Source organism: Coffea eugenioides, chromosome 4 (genome assembly GCF_003713205.1).
Source record: "Coffea eugenioides isolate CCC68of chromosome 4, Ceug_1.0, whole genome shotgun sequence".
In the NCBI taxonomy this organism is placed as follows: Eukaryota; Viridiplantae; Streptophyta; class Magnoliopsida; order Gentianales; family Rubiaceae; genus Coffea; species Coffea eugenioides.
Window position 1 is genome coordinate 1,478,577 of NC_040038.1, and position 22,720 is coordinate 1,501,296.

Consider the following 22,720-nt stretch of genomic DNA (forward strand, 5'->3'; position numbering starts at 1 on the left):
AGTTACCAATTGGCTGGATGATGTTGGTTTGTGGGCTCCACTTTAGATTGTGCTTGCACCAGGATTTCGATTACCTCCGAGTGTTAATCTAACTTTGTTGGATGTTTCCAGTACTTTCGATTGTTGGAAAAAATAAATATAAGGTCTATTTCTTTTTTCATACAGATTAAAAAATTAAGTTAATATAGTTACAACAATTATTTTGTATTCATACTTTCCTCGGATACCCCTTATTAACTGTTAATGTAGATCTAGTTATTAGTACTGTGTTTAATATTTCAAGTAGAATAATGAATTAATGGAGCCTATCTTTTTATGAGATAGGAGCGCGAGTATGATCTTCCTTCTTTTTTTTTTTTTTTAAAGTGCTCATTAACACAATTCTACTTACTGCTGCCTTGATCAACAATGTATCAAAACATTTGGGATAAAGAAACAAATGGTCGTCCTGACAATAAATCACTTGGTGCTTCAGGCAGAGAGAAAGTAAAAGTACTCTTTTTGAGGACCTAACCTAACATAGCAGCTGCTAATTGTAGAGAACCCACTTGGTGCCTCAGGCGATGATGCGCTTTGAGATGAAACCAATAATAATAATCCATGGGATGGGCGGAATGCAGGGCAAGAGTGCAGAAGTCGATTCGGAGAAACCAAGCATGGAAGGACGGTAGAGCAAAGTACCCCTTTTATTCTCTTGTTAATATAATGCACTCCGCGAAATGTCTTGAAATATTTAGCATGGCCCCCTCCCTCTTGAGATTTTCTTCAAATTCCCCAGTGCAAATGCAGTATATATCCTCTGAAACTAAATATGGTGTATTATGCCCTTTCTCCCATTTCCATACCGCAAATTAAACTAACATGCAAAGGTAAACAGTAAGCAAGGTCCATTCTCGGCAAAAGAAAACAAACACAAACACCACCTTTGTTTGATTGTCATTTAGTATGAGGAATGCAGCATCGCATTTATATAAGTGGTAAGTGAAAAGACAAGATAGGGATATGGGATGTTTCTTGGACGACCTGTAAGTTTGGGAAAAGGCAATTAGTTACAATCAGTCATTATAATATAAATGCTTTCTAGGATATACTCACAACATATGTAACACCGATTATAAAGGCAGGTAACATATTCAACAATCGGAATCAGCGAACTACTCAATTCATCATGATTAAAGTTTAGCACAACAGCCACTTTGGCTTGACCTTCGTCATTTTTTGCTTCACCATCATCATCTTCTTAGCATTTTCCCCCCTTGTGCGACAAAGGAATGGGAGAGCAACAGCCAAATATTTACACATCTTAGAGGTGAAAGAAATAAACCTAAAGCCTAATTTTTGGAATTTGAACTGATTGAGACAAGAGTGTACTAGCATAACGTGTGGGATTGAGGGCAACTATTTTCTCGAGTTACCAAGAATTCTGGCCATAGAATATCGATCATTTTTTGTCCTGTATTCTCGCTTTCAGTGCTTCAATTACTGCTGAGAAGTCATCATCACTTAAACCGTGAGATTTTGCCACCTTGTAAAGTTCGTTTGCAGCTGCTGCAATTGGAGTTGATTGTGAAACTGATTCAGCTAGTCCTAATGCAAGCCGAAGGTCCTGCGATGATAAATTCCATTGATCAGAAGCCATTTTTGGACGATGCCTTCTTATTGATATAGTTGGGTTACAAACCTTTTGCTGATGTTTCAAGGGAAAGGCAGTAGGATAGAGGGATTTAACCATAGAAGGCCCTTTCATCGAGTACATTGGTGCGCTTATGGCACCCTGTGAGATAACCTGCAAAATGATATTTAGGTACCAGAATCAGCCAAGGTGTGGAATACTCTCATGAGTTGAGACATAACTTAGAAAAATTGTCAAGCCCTGTAATTAGAAGCAATGGACTGTTCTTGTCAGAGCTGAATATTGAAAGCATCCTGTAACAATAATCCAAGCAACTTATTACCTTCCTATTGTTTTCACTAGTGAAAAGTTCATCTATTCACAACCCCGTTGAACATGAATATTCTGCTTTGCTAAATGAATATTGTTCGATGACTTTGTTAAATGATTTTGAGAAGGATGTCCAATAACCATATGACCTGTAATTTCATGACTGATTTCAGAGCTTTGTGAATTTACATACAACCTCTGACTTGACTTCCATTACAAATTTATGCAGTCAAGATACCTTTATTACCTTCATTGCCCAACTTTGCAGGCAATAATCCACAAGACTATGTCTACCACCATTTATCTCCAAATTCTTATCTTTTAGACAAAGTCAATAGTGAAGTTCGCAAAGTTATTATTGCTTGCAGCTGGAGATTGGTATTTAAACTGATAAAAGTACATAATTTATGGACAAGAAACCACTTCTGTTCAGTATGAATAGAAAAAGGTGGTTTCCTACACAAAGTTGTACCTCAACCAGAACACTTGGGTCGAGTCCAACTTTTTCACTGAGGAGCAATCCTTCAGAAAATGATGCCATCATACTGCAATTGTTTCAAAAGACTGATTCAAGCAAAAGTTGCTTTACTTTCCATAAATAAGGAAAAAAACAAATAACAATATCTCAATAGCAAATTTGCATTACCTTCCCATGATCATGTTGACCACGAGTTTCATGGCAGCTCCATTGCCGACATCCCCAAGGTAAAATCTTGACTAAGATAATGACAAAGATAAACTAGTAATGGAAAAGAAGCATGTGTTTCCTATTCACCACAAATAGGGCAAAGCACCAACCTTTCCCATGATGTCCAATAGTGGACCAACCACTTCATATAGAGATCTGTCACCTGAAGAATTGCAGCCATGTCTACAGTTTAGAAAAGAAGAAAGACAATTACAAGATAGAATATTACCAAAACATCTTGGATGCCAAATGGACCCAAATCACTAATCAAGAACATGGGTTTTTACCCCACTATTTGCCTTTCTATTCAAAATTATGAAAATTTTGATACTTGTACTAGAATGTAAATAAGGAAAGCGATTTTCCAAAAAGTCTCAAGCACAAAATGTCTACTTAGTTATTTTAAATATTAAAACTTACCTGCAGTAAGAAAAATGAGTTGTCCATCTTCTGCAGGCTTTTTGGAACCTGAAACTGGAGCCTGTTCAAAGATATGACACAAATAGAAAAGACCAATTATTTAGCAGTAGCCCAAGAAGTAACTGAAGAGACCTATAACTCAATTCATGTGATTAATTTTTGAATGAAGGTATATATCATAAAATCTACCTCCAAAAACTGGGCTCCTGTTGCTTTAATATGTTGACAAATCAATTTTGAAGTGTCACCATCAACTGTAGACACATCTACATAACTGCAAGAAGCCATACAGGTTAGAATGCCAACAAATATATCATGCACATAGAACACTGCATGCTCTTGGAAGTGAACTTCTTCAGTACCTTTTTTTTTCTTTTTTTTTTTTGTGCAGTAGTCCAGCAAGGTATCTAAACACCTCCACTCTATGGTTTTCCAATGTGACTCCTAAAACAATATTAATGTTCCTCAAATTGAGGATTTTACCTTGGAAAAAAAATTACAAATTACATCTTTTAACACTTTATATGCCAAAAAAGGCATTTTCCCAGAGTCAATAAATGTTACATAATTTTCCATTATCAAATTGAATATTTTCAAATTCTCCACTCTTATTTATTAGCAAACTAAGATCTTCAATTAGGGATGGAGCAAGTAAACAAACGAGTGTTGTATCAAATATCACATTCGTTCATAACAAAGCAGTTCATGCCAGCCTTTTCAGCTGAAGTCAATCGACAATAATTGAAAAACACAACATATTGTCTGTCCGCAACCACTAATAATCAGATCAAATAACAGAATATTAGTTTCAGTTAAAGGTTCAGTACCCTTTTCCTGGACCCATTCCACTAGCAACTCCACGCTTTCCACAAGCAACATCTGCCTAATAAAATATTAATGCTAAAAACTGAATCTAGCAAACATGAGGCAAGCAAGTGCAAGAAATAAGGCATACTCACAGCACATTCAGGATCAGCAAGCATTGCAAATGTGATGTCGCAAGATGCTGCCACTTCCTCAGGGGAGGCTTTATACCTGCATAAAAAGTTACTGATTATGTAGACATGAAAGGCAACACCAAGAACAAGTTTGATACAAGATAAGAGACCCATTGACATGGTCTTTACTTGACTTTGGCTTAAGAAGACACTTAGTCCATGGGATGGCTAAAAGTCAGCACAGGCATTTGAAAATTGTAATTAAAAAAATACCCAGATATCAGACGACAAAAAAATCAAATAGCATGAGTAACGGGATGCTGAATGCATGTAGCCCTAGTTAAGTATCACATTCTTTCAGCTACTAAGGCATATTAACCACTACATAAACAGCAAAAGGATCAGGATAAGGACAAGATGAAGGAAATCATTTGTTGCTATTCTAGTTGTTAACGCAATATCAAAGCATTTCTCAAGTAAAGTTACACCACAGGACTCCATCTTGAATTTGAAACATTTGAAGCGGAAATTAAGGTTGCAATTAATGAGAGACACGCCTTGATAACTGGGATAATAGCAAAGCAGTAGTAGACAACAATATAACAAGTTATCTCAAGGTATAGGTCTTTACAGCCAGAAATACCAGCGCACTAACTTAAAAGGAAACTAATATCACTGAAGTCTGACCCTCTTCTTAGGATAACAATGTGTGCATCAGATACTTACTTAGCACCAATGGAGAGAAGTGGATCACATTTGCTCTTGGTCCTATTCCAGACAGTAACATCGCATCTACAAGCATGGCAATTGGCAGCTAATTAGAGATGAAAATTTCATTTCAGGTTGAAAAATAAGTATGTTGTTTAAGGATGATTTAATTTTCCCATTTTCTAAGGATACCACATGCAGGTCTGTCATGAAGTTCTTTGATTTTCAAATGATTCTTCTGTTACATTGCCAGCCTTAGAGATGCTGCTCTGTACTGGTCAAAAGAAAAGCAAAGAGAAGATATAGCAAAATTATGGGTAAAAAACCTCGGTGGCCACTAAACTATTGGTCAGATCATGTTTTGGCCATCAAACTATTTTTCATCAGTAATTGGCCACTAAACAACTTAATCAGTAAACTCGTGACCATTTAGTCGATAATTGCTCTTAATCTGTAAAATTAGCAGTTAATCTGTAAAATAGGATCACATAATTGTTGGACAAAATTACCCCGCACTTTGCCACATATACAGCTAATTTCACAGATTAAGAGCAATTATCGACTAAATGGTCATGGATTTACTGATTAAGTTGTTTAGTGGCCAATTAATGACGAAAAATAGTTTGATGGCTAAAACATGATTTGACCAATAGTTTAGTGGCCGCTGAGGTTTTTCGCCCCAAAATTATCCAAAACAGAAAAATTTTATGAGGGAATGCAACTTCATATACCAATAATCTTTTAGGTTTCACGACTCAGGGAGTACCATTAGAAAATAGCTGGAATGAGAATGAGTCTACCATTTGGAACTACCATTTTTTGTTACACTTATTTGAACTCTGATCATGTTACTACTTACTAACAGTCTGCAATAAAATTTCAGTCCCAAGTGGGAGGCTTGCACAAGAAATCAAAAAACAAAAAGATATATTGAGTTACCCTGCTTTCAATAGATTTTGGGCCATCGGAGAACCCATAATTCCGAGACCTAGAAAGCCAATGCGAGCTGGAATGTCATCTAATCCACATACAAGTGAAAATCTGGTTAGTAAAGAGGACAACTTAACTGTGTGTGTGCACGCATGATGCAAAATTGGCAGAAAGCTAAACTTTCTCGTGAAGACAAAAGCTGTGCTTATGTTCAAGGTGCGGTGTTCGTCTGAGAAGAATCTGTCCAGCTAACTCCATGAAGTATTTTCAGCTGTGTTTTGTAGTATTAAAAATTTACTTCCACCCATATATTTAGTCTCAATAAGTTCTAGTCATAATGAGAATGCTAGATCTCTTGCTGGATCATGATAGTATTCTGCTGCTAATTCTGCTAATTCAAGCAATTAATGAGAAAAGTGCTTCGCTAATTCTGCTCCAGCATTGTACCATCTGTAGAAGTCGAACTGTGCAGGAAATATAAGCCTGAAATTGCTTACGAAAGAAGCAGCACAAATAGCAGCTGCCAAAAGCATTTCACTAAACTAGAAGTATAGAGATACCGTATATTCACTAAACTGACTGCACTATATTGACCATCAAAGGTTGGCAATTGCACCTTGGGTTGGAGAGCAATACGATTTGAATTTTAATATTGCTTCCTTCCCATTTACGTCATCAACTAGCTTAAAAACCAATCGTTTACCCTCCCAGAACCACTATTGTCATCGTCTAAATTTAGGATTTCAAAAACCAAAACCAGTGCTATACCATCATGTAATCTGTTCAATCTTTTTTGCATCCCATAAGAGCATTTTGACTTTTTACGTTATTATCGTCCTCAACTTAGCCCATTTTGCAGATTTACTTGCATTCAACAGAAATTCAAGCTCGATATCTTGAATTTTTTTCCTTATGCATAATCAAGTACAGTTCAAGTAGCAGTTTCAATTGACCCATAAAAATGCGAAACGAAAACCGAAAGGGTGTCGTTAGCAAAACCCAAAGAGCAGTAAAAAGACAGCGACAGAAAGCAATATAGCAGAAAACCCAATTACCTTTGGTGGTAGAAGTATCGGCCTGAGATGAAAACGCCTTGAAACGGACAAGAGATTGAGGTTTAGTTGGGAAAGGAAAGATGGGTCTGGCTTTGTTTCCAAAGTTGATGGGCAAAAGAGGATAAAAACTTGAACACATAGCCATAACCTGTGGAAAACAGCTAGTTTTTACGTTTGGCGGTGAATAGAGGATGATAGATGGGTGGCGGAGGTAGAGGTAATGCTGACTGAAATTGGGAGTGGTTTTCAAAAGGAGAGTTTTGGCCATTCCGGCCTCCTTGTAATGTAATTTGTCGTCTCTTCTCAGTATGCCCAACACCCAGATGCCAGACCAGCAATCTGTCAGACTGCAGGCAGTATGGTCTTCTGCCACATCAAAACTGCGGTTGTGTGACGGTGAAAACTCGAGAGCTGCGGCAAGATCAGGTGCTGGGGTGTGAACAGTGAACTCGTAGACACTGGGGACTACAAAGATTCTGACTGGATAAAGTTCCAGAAAATCCCACCGCCCCCCCCCCCCCCCCTCCCCTCTCTCTCTTCCACAAACAAAAAAAAGGCATAAAATCGGGCAGGGGTGGCTGCTTCTCGGCGAAAAAGCGCAACAAGCATTAACGCGATTCCTCAATTATGAGCATGACATCCACTCGGAAGATGAATAATGAGTATTTGAGGATTTTTTTTGTTCTGTCAATCGTAAATTTTTACCCCTACCTATTCTAATCAACAAAAATCTGGTAGACACAAACTTGTAAATCTAATCAGCACGAGTTTTTTTTGTGACTTTAAACGTTTTAGTGAAATTACACTAGGGAGGATTGAACAATTTCGCCAGCGGCCCAAGGGCTAATTTCTCAGATTATAGTCCAAAAAGAAAAGTTCTCCAATTGTTACTTGCCAGATGCATTCTTATACTATACCTACCGTGCTGATTAAACACGGCAAGTGAGTTTTTTTTTTTTAAAAAAAAGGCCAAGTAATCAGCACGGTAACCAACAATTGCAACAACCAGACCTGGCGTGCTTTGTAAGCACGGCAGCCTTAAGGTTTTTTTTTTTTTCGGAAAAGATAAAGGCTAAGCACGGCATGCAATCTTCCTATTTGCTAAAGCTTTTGCAAAGGCATCCCAATTGCTAAATTGGAAAGAATGGGCAACATGCGTTGGGAATCTAGGAGCTGGGAATGTGCGAAAAAACCAGGCTAGACTATTCCCAAAATTTTTTTCAACTAACTTAGGTTATGTTCGGATTGCATTTTTCTGAATTTTTTGTAGAAAATTACTGTAATGATTTGATATATGTGAGGTAAAAAGATAATTGGGAAATGTATTCACGAAAAACGTAGCAATTTTTCTTTATAAAATTACTTTCCAAACAAGTTATTAGATTCCCAAACAAACAAACAAATTCTATTTTTCTTGTCATGTCATGCAAGAGTTTAATTTATTGCTTGAATATTTCAAATTTTACACGAAACGCTATCAATACTTATTCCTTTTTTATTTTGCAAAAATAGTTTGAATATTCATATATTATCCATCAACATATTTCTCACATCCTTAGTAGCAAAATTTAAGTATGCAATTTCTCAAAAGGTGTTATCATTTCTTATGAAGTGAGCCAACATGTGTTGATTTCTAATACTTATCCAATGGTTTAGTCTTTATTTGGATTGTTAATTTTTGTGGAAAAATTTTACATTTTTTGTGAATATTTCTTTTACATACTTTTTTTAATCATTTTTTTATCTCGCATATATTACATCTTAAAAAAAGTGTTATAGTAATTATTTCTCAAACTTTTTTTTATAAAAATCTAAATAAATATTTGCTAAATGTTATAGGTAAAATGGAAAGAAAATTATTGAAACTAGGCATGGGGGAGTTTATACTCTATCCTGTGCAAATAAGATTGACATGAATGCTTCCTTGTCTGTCTTTATTTCTTTTTAACTCTCTAGTTATATCAACTGCAAATCCGGCAAGAATTTTCCTATTTAGCTTTTCAACTGCACCGTGGTTTCTCTTTTTCATATCAACCATGGGACATTAACCCTTGTTTCCCTTTTCCATTTTTTTCTTACCACCTTGGAACTACCACAACAATCAAAACACAAGAATATAACCATTAAGGCTATAAGCACGACAGGCCTGGTTGACCTTTTTTTTTTTTTTTTGCTATAATCTAAGAAATTAGCCTGGCCCAAGCGATGCGGTTTTGAGGATAACGTCTCATTTTTGTTACACTTGAGAGTGGTTTTGTTGAATTTTTGTCAACTTCGCAATACATTTTGGGGATTATAATGTTATACCAAGAGAACAAAGAGGGATGAGGAGTTAAGGAATGCAGATAGCTATCGCACGTAGGATGAAGTCGAAGTGGTCTACTCAACCAACCAACATTTGAGAGAAAGAAACAAATAGTCGTCTAGACAATAATGCAAGTTTAAATCAATGGTTCGAGAATCACTTGGCGCTTCAGGCGATGCTCCTCTTTGAGATGAAATCAATAATAGCAGTCGCATGCATTCCCTGATTCCCAACAGAGTGATCATACACAGCCCATGACATTAACTGAATCACCGGGCGGGCCTCCACAAGATGAAGCAACTGCTTACTAAGAAGAGGACTGCTTCAATCTTTGAATTCGAATTGGAAACCTCCTGGGACGAATACCATCACTATCTGCACCCAGATGCTGCTCGAGAGCAGCAATGGACAACCATTAAAAAAAAAAAAAAAACGAAAAAATAAGAAAGAAAGTAGGAGTACAAAAATTCAGCACCTTGCGTGTAGTTGCATCCAGATGAAGTTGGGTGAGCTTTGGCCAGCTGCGAATGAGCTTCGTCAAATTGATGCTACCGTATTTACCGTGTCTAAGACGTTGAATTCCGGCGAGCCTAGTAGTAATGCGGACATCTGTTAGATTCTTGCACCTGATAAAGTAGCTCAAATCAAGTTGCCAATTCCGAAAAAGAATCAACTTTCTGAGCGAGGGAGCGCGCAGTCTCAAGCAATGGAGACCCTTGCAGTCTCTCAAGTCCAAGACCGCAAGCTGAGGCGCATGAATGAAGCGGCCGTCAGAGGGCCATGACGGTGGCAGGAAGGTAACTTGGTTTAGAGTAAGATGAGTCAGGTTGCAGGAGCCTTGGGTTTTAAGCGGCGTGCGGAAACAGCAGTTAGTCAGTGTGGCACGTGTAAGTTCAGGAAACTCTGAGAAGAAACAGGTATGTATGGTAAGGTACCGCCCGGCAACGTTTGCGGAGTTATCAAGATTCAGTTCCCTCAAACCGTTGGTGGCTAGTGTTAGCAGCCAGTCGTCGGTGATGATGGAGAAATGGGTTGTCGGCAATTGCGGGATTTCAAGAACAAATTTTTGGATGCAGGGGCGAGGGTGCTGAAACAGTAACGAATCCACTATCGCGATGTATTCATCCTGGAACGTTGATCCGTATTTCAGGCTCAATCGTTCAGAGAATTGCCTGTCCAGTATAAGGTTTGGAGTTTCGGTCCACCTATATCTCCAATTCCTCGACAACATACTCGTCCTTGCAGCAACTACTACAGGCAGGAGTGCCACGATATTATATATGATCTCTTCGGGGAGCTCGGGAAGGTTCGGCTTACGGTCTACTGCTTTAATCCCTTTTCTTGTCCTCTTTCTTTTAATAATACCACTAAATACGGTACTCATGATTGATTCTGCAGACGCTTTAAACAAATAAATCAACTAAACTCAAAAAAAAAATTTAAGTGCATAATTAATTCACAAGCCATAGAGAAAAATTAGCTAATATTTATCAACCAAAACCGAGACATTTACAGGTGAACATATTTCACAATCAATCCTTTTATTCACACCTTTTTACTCATACATTTTTCTACCAACAAAAAAAAAACTCCTAAAAGTAGCTATCCTAATCCGACCTACTTACTTACTCTAGAATGCTACTTGCTTATTCATTCAAATGTTAAGAATTAGACACTTTAACATCTATCTACACACAGAAGTGGACACTCAAGAACTAGACACACGTCGGTAACAACAACTAGACACTAATTATTTAGATATTATTAAGAACTCACACTCAATTACCAACGAAAATCGCAAAATAGAGGAAAACTGCAAAATAGAGACGTAGATTACCTCTAATTAAGGCAGAAAGAAAACTGAGGAAAACTGCAAAATCGACGTCTGATTAAGGGGGCAAAAGTCGATTCAGAGAAAAACTGCAAAATCGACCTCGTTTTCAAAATAGAGACGTCGATTTATTAAAGGGAGAGGAAAACTGCAACCTATTAAAGCAGAGGATAACCGCAAAATTCGATTCAGACAAAAACTGCAAAATCCACTAATCAACAAGTCGATTCAGAGAAACCGACGCAAAACTTTCACAAAAACGTCGGCGCCACAGAATAAAAAATCAAAGCCACAGCCCTCGATCTTCCCTCCATCTTATAGAGGAGTTTGATGTTTGTTAGGCAAGTGCGTGATGTTTCCTTTTCCTTTTCTATGTGTAACCCTTGATCGTTTCTGATACGTATGCAAAAGAGAGGAGTTTGATGTTTGTTGGGTCAGTGCGTGAAGTTTCCTTTCCTTATCTTGATGTAGTTTTTTTTTCCTCGTACGCGTACGCTAGTGTGAATATCCGTGCAAAAGTTAAAAAAAATTATATCAACATAATTAAATTTTAAAATTTGTCTAACAATAATTCAAAATATAACAAACTTGTAAATCTAATGGCTTCAATACTTTAGTTGATGAGATAGTGTGGCGAATTTTAGATCGCTAACTCTACATAGATTAAGTCTATTCAAGTATTTGCCATTCCAATTTATATTGAGAAAAATTCAAATAGATCAAGAAAATTAAATTCTACCTATTCTAACTAATCTCCAGAGGAGAACCCAACTAGACCAAAAAAATAAAAATAAAAAAGATTTAATTATAAGTTGCCCCTCTAAACTTGAAACTTTATAATAGTTTGCCTTCTTCATTGATTAATCAAATGTTAATAATGAATTTTTTGTCCAAAATTTTGATAAAATGACATTAATGCCCATACATAGTAGTTCTAGAATAATATTATACTTTTAAATGAGACTTACACGTGTGTAAATTCGATTTTCAAAAATTCAATGATCTATAATGTGCCATAACATCTCAAGATGGTTTAACATAATTTGAGTCATTGAGTTTTTAAAGACCGAATCTATCCAAGTTTTGGCCTTTCATTAGAATATGAAACATCTCATTTAAAAAAAAAAAAAACACAAAACCACACATGATTTAAAAAATAAAAAAAAAGATGATATAATACCAACACTTGAAAAAATTGTGTTGCGGAGAAAAAAATTTTAAAATTCCTAAAATTTCTACACAAGTTTTCCATTGCTTATCTTTCTTCCTTTAAATTGTAAAAAAGAAATAATTTTGATCAGTTTCATTTTAACACACAGCTTTAATTAACTGCCAGATCCACACTTCTATTGTGAACTACCACTAAAATGGAGTGTTGAAAAGGTCGCTCCTTTTATCCGTGTGTTCGTGTTTGTGTTTATGCCCGTGAGCTCGGAAGAAAGAGAGGAAAACATTCTATTAAATCAGCTCCTGAAAGTGAAGGTTTGTACATAACAGGAATTGAGAGCATAGTGGCAATGGGAAACTTAAACAATGCCAAATTCTTTGAAACAGCCTCACCATGGGATCCGATGCTCTATCTAATGTTTAAAAGAAAATCATTCAATTTTATGTCTGTCAAAAATATTCCAATGAAACAGATACCATTTGATTCTCTCACAAGTAAGAATCATGGAGCAGCAATTACTTGCCCTACAGATTCGGCTACAAAGAAGTTCTCACAACAAAAGACAACCATGTCTAAGAAAATCAATTGTTTGAATTCAAAATTAAGTGGGTAAAGAAGCAAAAGCTAAAACCATCATCCCCAAACATATAGCCCCTGACAGAACTTGTAACAGTCAAATCACGTCTAACAGCTGACTTCTTCAAAAGTTCACTTCCGGTAAGGATGGAACCTCCCACTTGCACCACCATTCCCATATCCCTTACTGCCACCACTACCGCTGCCACCTCCGCCACCATAACCTTTAGGGCCGCCATATCCTGCAGCACTACCGCTGCCGCCACCGCCACCATAACTTTTACCACCATCATAACCACTTACATATCCTCTACCACTACCATAGCCAGCAGCAGCACCACCATAACCGCCAGGAGCCCCGTAACTGCTAGCTCCATACCCAGCACCACCATACATGGGTCCACCAAACCCAAAACCATAACCGAAACCACCATATCCAGCATAAAAACCTGCACCTCCACCATAGTTTCCTGCATAGTTGCCATAACCACCATAACCACTATATCCACCATATCCGCCATATCCTCTACCCATCTTTCCACCATATCCACCACCAAACCCATCAGCACCACCACTATAACCACCACCATATGACTTGTTGGAATTACTACCACCACGACGCATCCTGCTGTCACTTGAGTGATCAAACCCAGATCTTTTAGGCTCAGCTTTCTTTATTTCAACCTGAAACATTTATTTCTCTGCTTACCTCTCTTTCTTTAGAATACAAAAGGGAAACGAAATCTTAAAAGGTTAGAGATCATTGGCACTCACTTGTTTGCCACCAAGTTCATGCATTTGTCCATCAGTAAATATCTTTTCAACAGCATCCTCTGTCTCAAAGGTGACAAAGCCAAAGCCTCGAGACCGCCCAGTTTTATGATCTAGCATGATCTGATGCTCCACAACTTTACCATAGGCAGAAAAATATTCCCTCAACTCATCTGCAATAGAAGCTCATTTAAAGTCGAACACACTAATCAACTTGCATAAACTGAGATGAAATGGATCTGTTAAAGTTACCCTCAGTCAAGGTTAATGGAATACCGCCAATGAATATCTTCTTGGTTCTTGACACCCCGCCTCTACCCTGCATGTCCTCTCTAGGGACTGTCCTTTTCACTTCCACCTGATGTCAGATAAATAATGGTTGTAAAAATATGTTGCAAAAGAAAAACTGGTGAACCACTCAATAAGAAAGACCTTATACCGTTCTGCCATCTATAATGTGTTCCTCCTCTAGAACCTTATTAGCAACTTCAGGGTCAGCAAATGTTACAAATCCAAAACCTCGTGGTCTTCCAGAGATTTTATCCATCATTATAACTGAATCTGTTAATTCACCATACTTGCTGAAATACCTGCTAAATGATTCTAGAATGAAAAAAATAAAGAAAGATAAAATCAGATTGCTGAATAAGCAAAACAGGCACCCAATTCAAACGCATATACTCAGACATGTCAAAAGCAGCTTGCATAGCGTTCGCCAAATTTACTGCACTATCGCATCTTACAAGAAAAGTATAGCATTATTAAGTAGAAATAACGAACCACAAGCAACCAACCCAACACTACCAATGTCACATTCTAACGACAGATCAAGCATGGATTGCAAAGTTCATGCTCGTAATTAAACATAAAAACCCCCCTCCAGCCCACAAATGATAAAACAAATATGAAATTAGTAATTCCAATCGAAAAGAAAATGAAGATTCTCAGTAGATCATCTCACTTTTTGGTAAGTACCCAATTCCAACAATTTATTATGGTTATGCAGCCTTCCTAGACGAGTGCAAGCACTCAATGTAATTAAGGTATATCCTTATTTAACCTTAAAAGAAATTATAGTATGCCCTGTAAATAGGGCATCCATTTAGCCTCCGTCAGTGACCCTGCAATAGAAGGGATGAAATGACACACCAAGCCCCTTTTTCTTCACCTGTACTCCCCACCCCCTTCTCCTCCACCCCTCATACACAATGAAAACGAAATTCAAATTCTCTACGTTCAACTACTCATCTTCCACATTGTCTTTGATTGCAAATTACAAATATCACTTCTAAATTGTGGCAACAGGGGAAAGTCTTTTGCAATATGGTTGACAGTTCTCCTAAGGCTCCCCATACTAACCATATCTTTCACCGAGTGGCAAAGCATTTTCCATTAGATCTGTAAAAGATTAGACCTTCAGGATTCACAGAAAAACATGCCCAATCAACACAAATTATCGACAACAGAGACAAAAGTTAAAAACCCGCCGCAAGTCCACTAGTCACACGCATAAGCATTATTTTATCAGAAGTCTTCTGTTAGATGAAAATACACCAAAGCAAACCTCACAATTCATAGCAAAAGAGAATAACGGCAGAAGATAAAAGCAATATTCAGATAAAAAGGGTCCAATTATACATCATCATTTGACAAGGAAAATCCAGAAATACATATAAACATAAGAGCGTGAAATACCTTCAGAAGTCTCCCAAGCAATACCACCAACGAAGAGTTTTCTACCACAGAAGAAAAACCAACAGTTATTGCTAAATTGTTCACACATCCCTCATTTTCATTTCTTTTTGTTAAGAGGCCAAAAACACAAAGGGGTTCGATTACACATCGAAAAAACTCTTCCCCCAATGCAAAAGACCCCTAGTACAATCAACTATTAAGCGAAAAAATCAATATTTTTGGAAACCCTAGGAGATTGATTCCCAACACAGACTACTACCATACTACAAACTAACCATAACTAAACTATAACTAACTAACCCTGCAGAAGAATCATCGACTGAAAGCTTTAAATCGTGGCCTGCAGTAGTACTATCATCTATGTTATCCAGTGGTTCCAACTCTCCACCTCCTCCTCCTATTCCACCGCCTCCTCCGCCGCGTTCGGAATAGTAGTCTTCTCCGTGGTTATCTTCCTCATACTCATCCTCCCCGCCACCTTGTCGGTGGTGAGATTGTTGTTCGTCGACTCCGTAAGCGGAGAAATTCTGTTCAGCGGCTACGTAATCATAATCCATTTGTTCTTAAGGATTCTCCTTTCTGTCTCTACCTATAAAAATACCTGCAAATCGAATACTACAAAATTATTTCCACTATGATACTGCTATGTGTTTACCTGTGGAAACCCTAATCAAAACCTGATGGAAATTTCCCGGTTTGCCCTATTCAGCTAGGGTTTTCTCCGGTGGTGGCGATTTTTTCGATAGGCAAAACCCTAGTCCCGCTGGTGAAGATAAACACTCTTTTGCCAACTTGCAAAATTCGTATTGGAAAATATTTTACAAAGATCTAGACACGAGATAACATATGCTAATAAATGAATATATACTAATAATTTTGCTCCTACTAAACTAGTGAGTAAATATTCCGTTTCTTATTTTTGGGAGTGGTGAGATATTTGAGCCCGAAGGATGATAGGAAAAGTGAGAAAACGGTGGGTGCCCCCACTTTTTTTGTAGCTCTCGATGCCGGAAAAGACGACGTAGCTTCGTGCTAATGGGTGGGACGTGGCAATATTTGGGGCTGGGATGACTTGATCGCACCAACAACTGGCACGCTTTTGATCGTTGTGCCCCGGCTAATCCATCGTTTATTCGTCAACGCAATTGAAGTCGTGGTACGGGCGTCCACGATATTTTCCGCACGTAAAACAATGGAATTAAAAGAAAAACAAATACTACTACAAAGGATATACAACTTCAAGGTTTGAAATTTGAATACCATTAAAAAAAATTTGTGGCTACAAGCTTTTGATCTAGTTGTCGAGGTTGAGATTTTAAAAATTAGAAATTCTTAGTTCGAATTTCACTAGATGTGAGTTTTATTTTAACTAAACATTAGTCTTGTTTCCACCATATTTGGGGTATTAGTTTTATATATTGTTATTTAGGGACCATTCGTCTCCAAATCCTACCACCGTTTTTTGGAGACAATCATGTCAAAAAAAATTAAAAGAAAACAAAAGGAGAGAGAGAGAAAAAACATTTATCACTGCATATCATGAATTGTGCAATGTGATCGTGATGCTTGGTAAAAAGATATTCGCAATGTCACTGTAGGTACGGTTTGTGATGGAGGTCCGGCATAAAAGGTTGATGACCAAAAATTGGCCTCCTTAAGAAAGTTATATAAGATTCAAGTTACATCTTGTACACCGCTCTCACACTATATGTGAAATTCACAAAATTTTATTTTATAATTACACGTTATTGAAAGTAAGTTACACCGTGTGCATATAAAATTATATTTTGTGTATTTCACACAAAATCGATCCGAACGGTTTTTCTGATAACTGTTCGGGCAGTGTCCTCAATTTTATGTTAACGGCAAGAAGTTCCATGTCAAAAATACTACTTGCTTGCCCAGCAAATCGATATACATACCTTTAGGTACGGTTTTATCTGGCAAGCGAACTAAGAAGGACCCTTACTCTCAGCTCCAGACCTCTAGTAAATATGAGAGTATCACACGGCAAAACAGAACTATAGTATCAAAAGCAGCAACAATTCGACTGCAGAACACGATAGCTTGGAGCAAGTACACTACAAGAATCAAACACGTAGCATATGTCACCTAGCCTCTTCACCAGCAATCCTGTTTAATACTACACAGGTGATGCTTATGAGATGATGTCGAACGAGTCGAGCATCATCCTGTCACTATGTACCATTCAAGATTACAGGAGTTCAAGCTTTCTCAATCAAAGAACATCACCTGTAGCACAGACAAACACAGCGAAGACAAGACGAATCTTCTTTCACTTTTGTACTTGAAAGTTAGATTTTAATTGTAAAGCTGTAAAGGAAGACGGATATGGTTATCATAGGATAAAATTGACTACTCAATGAATCGGCAAAGTAGTGATGTTTTTTCTTCACAAGAAGCAAGCTATAGCTTTAGCATCTTGCATCTAATAAAAGAAGACCTTGATTGAGTCGATCTATGGAGAGATTAAGGTGAGTGTGAAACGAGGCAAATACAACTGTGAATCAGAAAGCACATTAGTTGATTGTAGAGGAAACACTAAACATCCCACGAAATCTATGAATGAACCAGTTAGCACCAAAAGAATTTACAGGCAGAGACCACCCAAGCAACCTTTACACTTTCGAAGGGCCATCAATCTTCTACTTCTTCTTCATCTTCGTCTTCCTCAAATTCCTCCTCTTCTTCTTCTTCGTCAATTTCTTCCCCTGCCTCCTCCAACTGATCATTATCCACAATAAAACCACCTAGCGTCTCATCATCTTCTTCCTCATCAATATCTTCCTCCTCAGCACGTTTTCTATACTTCAGTTTAGAAGTTGTACCTTTTCCAGTATCCTTGGCCCGTTTGTCACGATTCTTGGATCTTGTCAAGTATTTAGCTTTCTGGACCTTTGTTGCCTTTGTAAGCAGCTCCTTCTCCTCTTCACTCTCCCCAGCCCAGTCTTCATCTTCATTTTGTCCATCTTTCTTCCTCTTCCTTCTCCCACATTTCCTCCTCTTATTTATGTCAAATCCATCATCCTCACTCTCCTCTCCAGGCTCCTCAAGAAACCAATCCCAGTTCTTAAAATCCCTAATCATTTTCCTGGGATAGCCATCAAACTCTTCTCCAATGACCAGAACACCAAACTCTGCAATTCCAAAAAGATGTAGAAAAAAAAATCCGGTAATAAGCAATATGAACTGATAGCTGATAAGAATTTTTTTAACCCCATATAATTCAAACATGTTTAAATCTCACCTCTCAATTCTCCAATTCTTCCTCAAACACCCGCCCCCTCCCCCGAGAAAAGGAAAGACGGAAAAAAAGAAAAACAGAGTTCTTAATCAACCAAATAGTTTAAATGATGCTTAGTATATCAAAGGCTAAATAAAGTGAATGAACTCGAAGAATAAAGACAATATCTGAAATCATATGACATCAGCCAGAAAATTGAAATAGAAAGAATTACAGAAAAAAAACAATACCTTTAACAGGATCAATATGTGAAATATCAATAGACTCGGGCTCTAATGCATCGAAATCTCGCACTTCACACCTACCCTCAAAATCCAACTCTCTCTTAAAATTGTCAGCTACAGAGTCAGCTTTTCTGACAGTGAACCAAACGGGAGTCTTGGCAGAAACGCAAAACATGTCTCCAATTTCCATTTCACCGCGCTCACAAGTCCTAAAGGTGCTGACTTTACCGCGTTCGCCGCTGTGCACCCAAACGGGATTCTTTCCGATAACTTGGAAACGAACCCTGTTGGGTTCATTGGCAGGAGCAAGTTCAAATGCCACGTGACGCCGGGAAACGGTTCTGTCCTTGGATTTGAGACCCAAACCCCTTCCCCATTCTACCGTCGAACCCGGTTCCAGCAAGGTTTTTGAACCGTCGTTGCCCTCGATATCCATGTTTGGTTGCAAGTTCAACCCGGATAATTTGATTTCTGGGCCAATTTGACTCCAAAAATCGAACCCGGTTTTTTTGAACCGTCGTTGCCCTCGATATCCATGCTTGGTTGCAAGTTCAACCCGGATAATTTGATTTCGGGGCCAAAACTGGTCGATCCTCAAATCCTCCAGTTACCGCCGGCTCGATTCGATTCGCTGCAACAGCGAGACTAAAATACTGTTAAAAAGTCTTGCTGTTCTCTTCGTTTTGAATAGGGAAATTTGCCAAATTGGTCATTAACATTTACCAAAAACACTTTTTTAGTCCTTAACATAAAAAATCAGCCAAAATGATCCTTCACATTTAAATTATGAGCCAATTTGGTCCTATTGCTCGTTTTTGCTCATTTCTCCGGCTAAAAATAGCACCCCCCCTCACGTGGTCATATTTTTAGGGGCAAAACCGGAAAACACATTTCATTAAATATGACCGTCTTCATCGGTCTTCAGCTAAGCCGACGAGGCTGAGGCTGTTTATATTTCTGTTGAATGCCAACCCACCGCCGTCCGTGAGTAGTTTTGAGTCGGATGATTCCAAGGCTGAGAGGCAGTGGTTTGTTGACGCGTTGAATGCTGCGCAGATTAATCAGAATTTGGAGGGCTCTTCTCCGCAGTCTGTGGCGGTTTCTGGGGTGAAGGAGCCGGCGAGGAGCCCTGATTTTTTGTTTGGTTTGGAAAAGGGTCATCCCACGCCGGCGAAGTTGCAGGATCCTCCGCCGGTGGCCCCTACGGTTATGGTTCGGCAGGTGATAGACGAGCCCGTGGTTCCTCCGGCGGCGGAGATTCAACGGCAGATGCATGAGTTGCAGAAGATGCAAATTTCAGGCCATGATCAAGATATGTACAGGAGGAAAGTCGATGAGTTTTACCAGCAAAAACCTCCACCCCAGGCTCCTCAGGCGGAGCAGGTTGCGCCGGTGACAACTCCGGCGCCGTATTGGCAGGAAAGACAAGGGCCTTTTCCAGCTGGGGTTGGAGTTGGAGTTGGAGTTGGGGTTGGGGGAACCGAGCCTCCTCCTATGTACCTAATTCAAACTCCGGCGGTGATTAGATGAAGGAAAGATGGCTTCTTTTGACCGGTAATGAAATGTGTTTTCCGGTTTTGCCCCTAAAAATATGACCACGTGAGGGGGGGTGCTATTTTTTGAGCAAAAACGAGCAATAGGACCAAATTGGCTCATAATTTAAATGTGAAGGATCATTTTGGCTGATTTTTTATGTTAAGGACTAAAAAAGTGTTTTTGGTAAATATTAGGGACCAATTTGACAAATTTCCCTTTTGAATACCATGGGATTTTAAACTGCCATTTTATGGCGGAGAATAGTCTTAGAATCATTTCAGTTGAGGCGCTTAAATTGACTACGGGTAAATTATGATTTACCACCGTCAATTTTACATAGATTAGATATCCCTCTCCATCCAAAACTAGTAGTACTGAGACTAGATAAGGTAAATCTTAATAAGGTAAAAGTTAATCCCATTTCACTTTTTTTTAATCACATTCCTAGTATCATTTTTATTATATAATTTTTATTTATTAGAGTATATAATAGAATAATGATTGAAGTACGATTAAAAAAAAAAACAGAATTTGATTAACATTTTCCTTTTACAAAACACCAAAATCACTTACAAGAGAGTTTGACCAACTGCTCCTCAGACTTGCTTTGGCATCATTCATGAGCCAGGTGGGGAAAGATTCCACCCAACAGGTTTCCAACATAAATTTAAGGCAATTTTTGTCAGAGTTATGACTAATAGTAAGTAGATGTATGACTCGTCGAGTTGTCGCTATTTCCACTTTTGTTAAATAGTATAAAACTTGTCAAGTGTTCCAAAAGCCTTCTGCTGCTTTTAGGCTTAGTTTGGGAGTTTAGGATAGAAAAAAGAGGAGAAGGGAAAACTTTAAGTTACGAGAAAAGAAAAGAGAAGAGAAGGGATTGTTATTTTATTGTTTGGAAATTTTGAGAATTAGTGGAATGATTTTGGATATGAAAGTTATTAAATATTTGTTTAAGACCTTTTTAAGGATAAAATAGGTATTTTGAAAAACTTTCACGGGATTCCTCAAACCTTCTCTCTATTTATGTCCAATTTGAGAGGAAAATTTTTGTCTACTATTCATCCTCCTGAATCCTCTTATTTTCTTTTTTACTAAAAATTCACAAACAAAGGAAAAAATTAAAGTTGGATAGCCAATTTTTCTATAAAAAAATTTCGCTTGTATCATAAATACATTTTTCAATTCACCTTTTTTATATTTTCAACTATCTTTTTATCTCATATACATCACATCACAAAAAAATATTACAGTAATTATTTAGAATAATACTCTATCCAAACTCTTCTTTCTCTCTCTTTTCTATCCAAATTCTCATCTTCCAAAAGAAAGCATTAGGTTCTTGATTGAACTCTCTAACCCTACTCTTTACTCATTGTGGCGTTTATTTCTTTCAACTTAGAAGAAGAACGTCAAGTCATGCTCAAGCTTGATTTGAATTTCCAAGAGTTTATAACAGAAGTCGATTTCAACTTGATACTACAGCGGGCATGCGAATGCCAAAACAATTTTCTTTCGAAATGACAAATTTATTATTTTTAGTATAAATTTTATATTTTTCTTATTGAATGCTTTTTACCAAGTCGTTCCCATGCTCATTATGAATCTGTAAGAGTTTATGAATGGAGTAGGCTGACTTTAGCATTTGCATGCGAGATCCATTTTTGTGCTTAATTAATTAAAGCTTGGGTCAAGATTTGATTAACTCAAGTCCGCAAACTTTTAGTCAAAGGGATTGATTGAAACCATATAACAAATTAGAGTGTACTATTAAAAATTTCAATAGTTTGAAGACTTGTTTCCTTTTTCATTATATTTTGAGCATGGGTTTGGTTAATTGATTGGCTGAGATAGGATAACTCATATTGAGTTTGAGTTGTGCACTAGATTACTAAATCTTCAGTGTTTATGTGTTTAGTTAAGAGTTAGGATAAGATGGCGATATTAGTAAATTAACCAAACTATAACCATCTTTAGGTATGTTAATTGGTCCAGTCTTTACCCATACCTAATATTTTTTCATGGTGTTTGAGTTTAATTTTTCAAATTCAAATCTATACCCTGAAAGAAAGTCATAGATTTGGTTTATATGATTCATATTCAAATCTAAATCCAAATCATACTCACGTGTATGCGTGTGTGTGTGTATGTTAGTAAATTTACAAAATAATATAATATTCTATGGACATTTGATTAAATACACTATGACTCCATGACTATTAGATTAAATGATGTGTTCATAACTTAACAAAACACTGCCTAACCTCGCCTATCTATTGTATTGCGGATGAATATTCGAAAATAAATTGAAGTAGTTGATAATAGTTCTTTTTTTAGTTTATAATATTACATGCAATTTTTTGAATGCTAATTTTACTCGAAAGTAAAAATGAATGGTATCACGATATGCTCATACTGGTATCATAGATACCTATTTGATACCCAAACCCACGGTGACTTGAGTTTACATCTTCAGACGCATAAGGATCTAGGTTTGGATCTAATTAATTTTAATGGGTTTAGATTTGGATAAAACAGATCCAACATAGACCCTACCAATTAACATGCAATATTATTTTCATTTGCTAATTAGTTATTTAATTATAATTCATTAAAGTTATCGTCTAAAGTTGAGATCTTAGAACTTAGAGGTTACGAGTTATAATTT

At 37.4% G+C, this 22,720-nt stretch overlaps 4 protein-coding genes across 8 annotated transcripts; all 4 read right to left on the reverse strand.

Annotated features, from left to right (window-relative positions):
- Window positions 1-1,068: 1,068 nt before the first annotated feature.
- Window positions 1,069-7,137, reverse strand: LOC113768690 (glyoxylate/succinic semialdehyde reductase 2, chloroplastic). 2 transcript variants are annotated; one of them, XM_027313144.1, is made up of 13 exons: window positions 6,682-7,137; window positions 5,636-5,714; window positions 4,715-4,780; window positions 4,010-4,085; window positions 3,878-3,933; window positions 3,240-3,324; window positions 3,051-3,111; window positions 2,741-2,793; window positions 2,589-2,659; window positions 2,415-2,487; window positions 1,682-1,786; window positions 1,416-1,606; window positions 1,069-1,255 (listed from the first exon to the last, which is right to left on the reverse strand). In XM_027313144.1, exons 1-12 carry the CDS (start codon window positions 6,947-6,949, stop codon window positions 1,442-1,444), a joined length of 1,158 nt encoding a protein of 385 aa, XP_027168945.1. In that variant the 5' UTR covers window positions 6,950-7,137; the 3' UTR covers window positions 1,069-1,255; window positions 1,416-1,441. The 2 variants fall into 2 exon arrangements, with proteins under 2 accessions (XP_027168945.1, XP_027168944.1); XM_027313143.1 differs by having other exon boundaries at window positions 1,069-1,606.
- A 1,876-nt stretch (window positions 7,138-9,013) lies between these two features.
- LOC113768463 (F-box/FBD/LRR-repeat protein At1g13570-like) lies at window positions 9,014-11,235 on the reverse strand. Of its 2 annotated transcripts, none has more exons than XM_027312827.1 (3): window positions 10,824-11,235; window positions 9,462-10,378; window positions 9,014-9,361 (listed from the first exon to the last, which is right to left on the reverse strand). In XM_027312827.1, the coding sequence occupies exons 2-3, from the start codon at window positions 10,368-10,370 to the stop codon at window positions 9,311-9,313; spliced, it is 960 nt and encodes a 319-aa protein (XP_027168628.1). In that variant the 5' UTR covers window positions 10,371-10,378; window positions 10,824-11,235; the 3' UTR covers window positions 9,014-9,310. The 2 variants fall into 2 exon arrangements, with proteins under 2 accessions (XP_027168628.1, XP_027168627.1); XM_027312826.1 differs by having other exon boundaries at window positions 9,014-9,374.
- Window positions 11,236-12,343: 1,108 nt separating this feature from the next.
- LOC113768030 (heterogeneous nuclear ribonucleoprotein 1) lies at window positions 12,344-15,970 on the reverse strand. Of its 3 annotated transcripts, none has more exons than XM_027312252.1 (7): window positions 15,705-15,970; window positions 15,328-15,616; window positions 15,028-15,068; window positions 13,772-13,935; window positions 13,585-13,690; window positions 13,336-13,505; window positions 12,344-13,245 (listed from the first exon to the last, which is right to left on the reverse strand). In XM_027312252.1, the coding sequence occupies exons 2-7, from the start codon at window positions 15,582-15,584 to the stop codon at window positions 12,694-12,696; spliced, it is 1,290 nt and encodes a 429-aa protein (XP_027168053.1). In that variant the 5' UTR covers window positions 15,585-15,616; window positions 15,705-15,970; the 3' UTR covers window positions 12,344-12,693. The 3 variants fall into 3 exon arrangements, with proteins under 3 accessions (XP_027168053.1, XP_027168052.1, XP_027168051.1); XM_027312251.1 differs by having other exon boundaries at window positions 15,328-15,628; XM_027312250.1 differs by having other exon boundaries at window positions 15,328-15,970.
- Window positions 15,971-17,496: 1,526 nt separating this feature from the next.
- LOC113768567 (troponin T) lies at window positions 17,497-18,982 on the reverse strand. Its single transcript, XM_027312977.1, has 2 exons — window positions 18,523-18,982; window positions 17,497-18,185 (listed from the first exon to the last, which is right to left on the reverse strand). Exons 1-2 carry the CDS (start codon window positions 18,950-18,952, stop codon window positions 17,686-17,688), a joined length of 930 nt encoding a protein of 309 aa, XP_027168778.1. The 5' UTR covers window positions 18,953-18,982; the 3' UTR covers window positions 17,497-17,685.
- Window positions 18,983-22,720: the final 3,738 nt, after the last annotated feature.

Excerpts from the sequence above, each read along its gene's own strand:
- LOC113768690 (XM_027313144.1), bottom strand. The coding sequence starts at position 6,949 with ATGGCCAAAACTCTCCTTTTGAAAACCACTCCCAATTTCAGTCAGCAT. Across the intron at positions 4,086-4,714 it reads CTTCTCTCCATTGGTGCTAA|GTATAAAGCCTCCCCTGAGG; the intron begins GTAAGTATCTGA and ends CTTTTTATGCAG. Across the intron at positions 2,488-2,588 it reads GTCAACATGATCATGGGAAG|TATGATGGCATCATTTTCTG; the intron begins GTAATGCAAATT and ends AAACAATTGCAG.
- LOC113768463 (XM_027312826.1), bottom strand. The coding sequence starts at position 10,370 with ATGAGTACCGTATTTAGTGGTATTATTAAAAGAAAGAGGACAAGAAAA. Across the intron at positions 9,375-9,461 it reads TGGATGCAACTACACGCAAG|CATCTGGGTGCAGATAGTGA; the intron begins GTGCTGAATTTT and ends GCTCTCGAGCAG.
- LOC113768030 (XM_027312252.1), bottom strand. The coding sequence starts at position 15,584 with ATGGATTATGATTACGTAGCCGCTGAACAGAATTTCTCCGCTTACGGA. Across the intron at positions 13,691-13,771 it reads ACATTATAGATGGCAGAACG|GTGGAAGTGAAAAGGACAGT; the intron begins GTATAAGGTCTT and ends ATCTGACATCAG. Across the intron at positions 13,246-13,335 it reads ATGAACTTGGTGGCAAACAA|GTTGAAATAAAGAAAGCTGA; the intron begins GTGAGTGCCAAT and ends TAAATGTTTCAG.
- LOC113768567 (XM_027312977.1), bottom strand. The coding sequence starts at position 18,952 with ATGGATATCGAGGGCAACGACGGTTCAAAAACCTTGCTGGAACCGGGT. Across the intron at positions 18,186-18,522 it reads ACATATTGATCCTGTTAAAG|AGTTTGGTGTTCTGGTCATT; the intron begins GTATTGTTTTTT and ends TTGGAATTGCAG.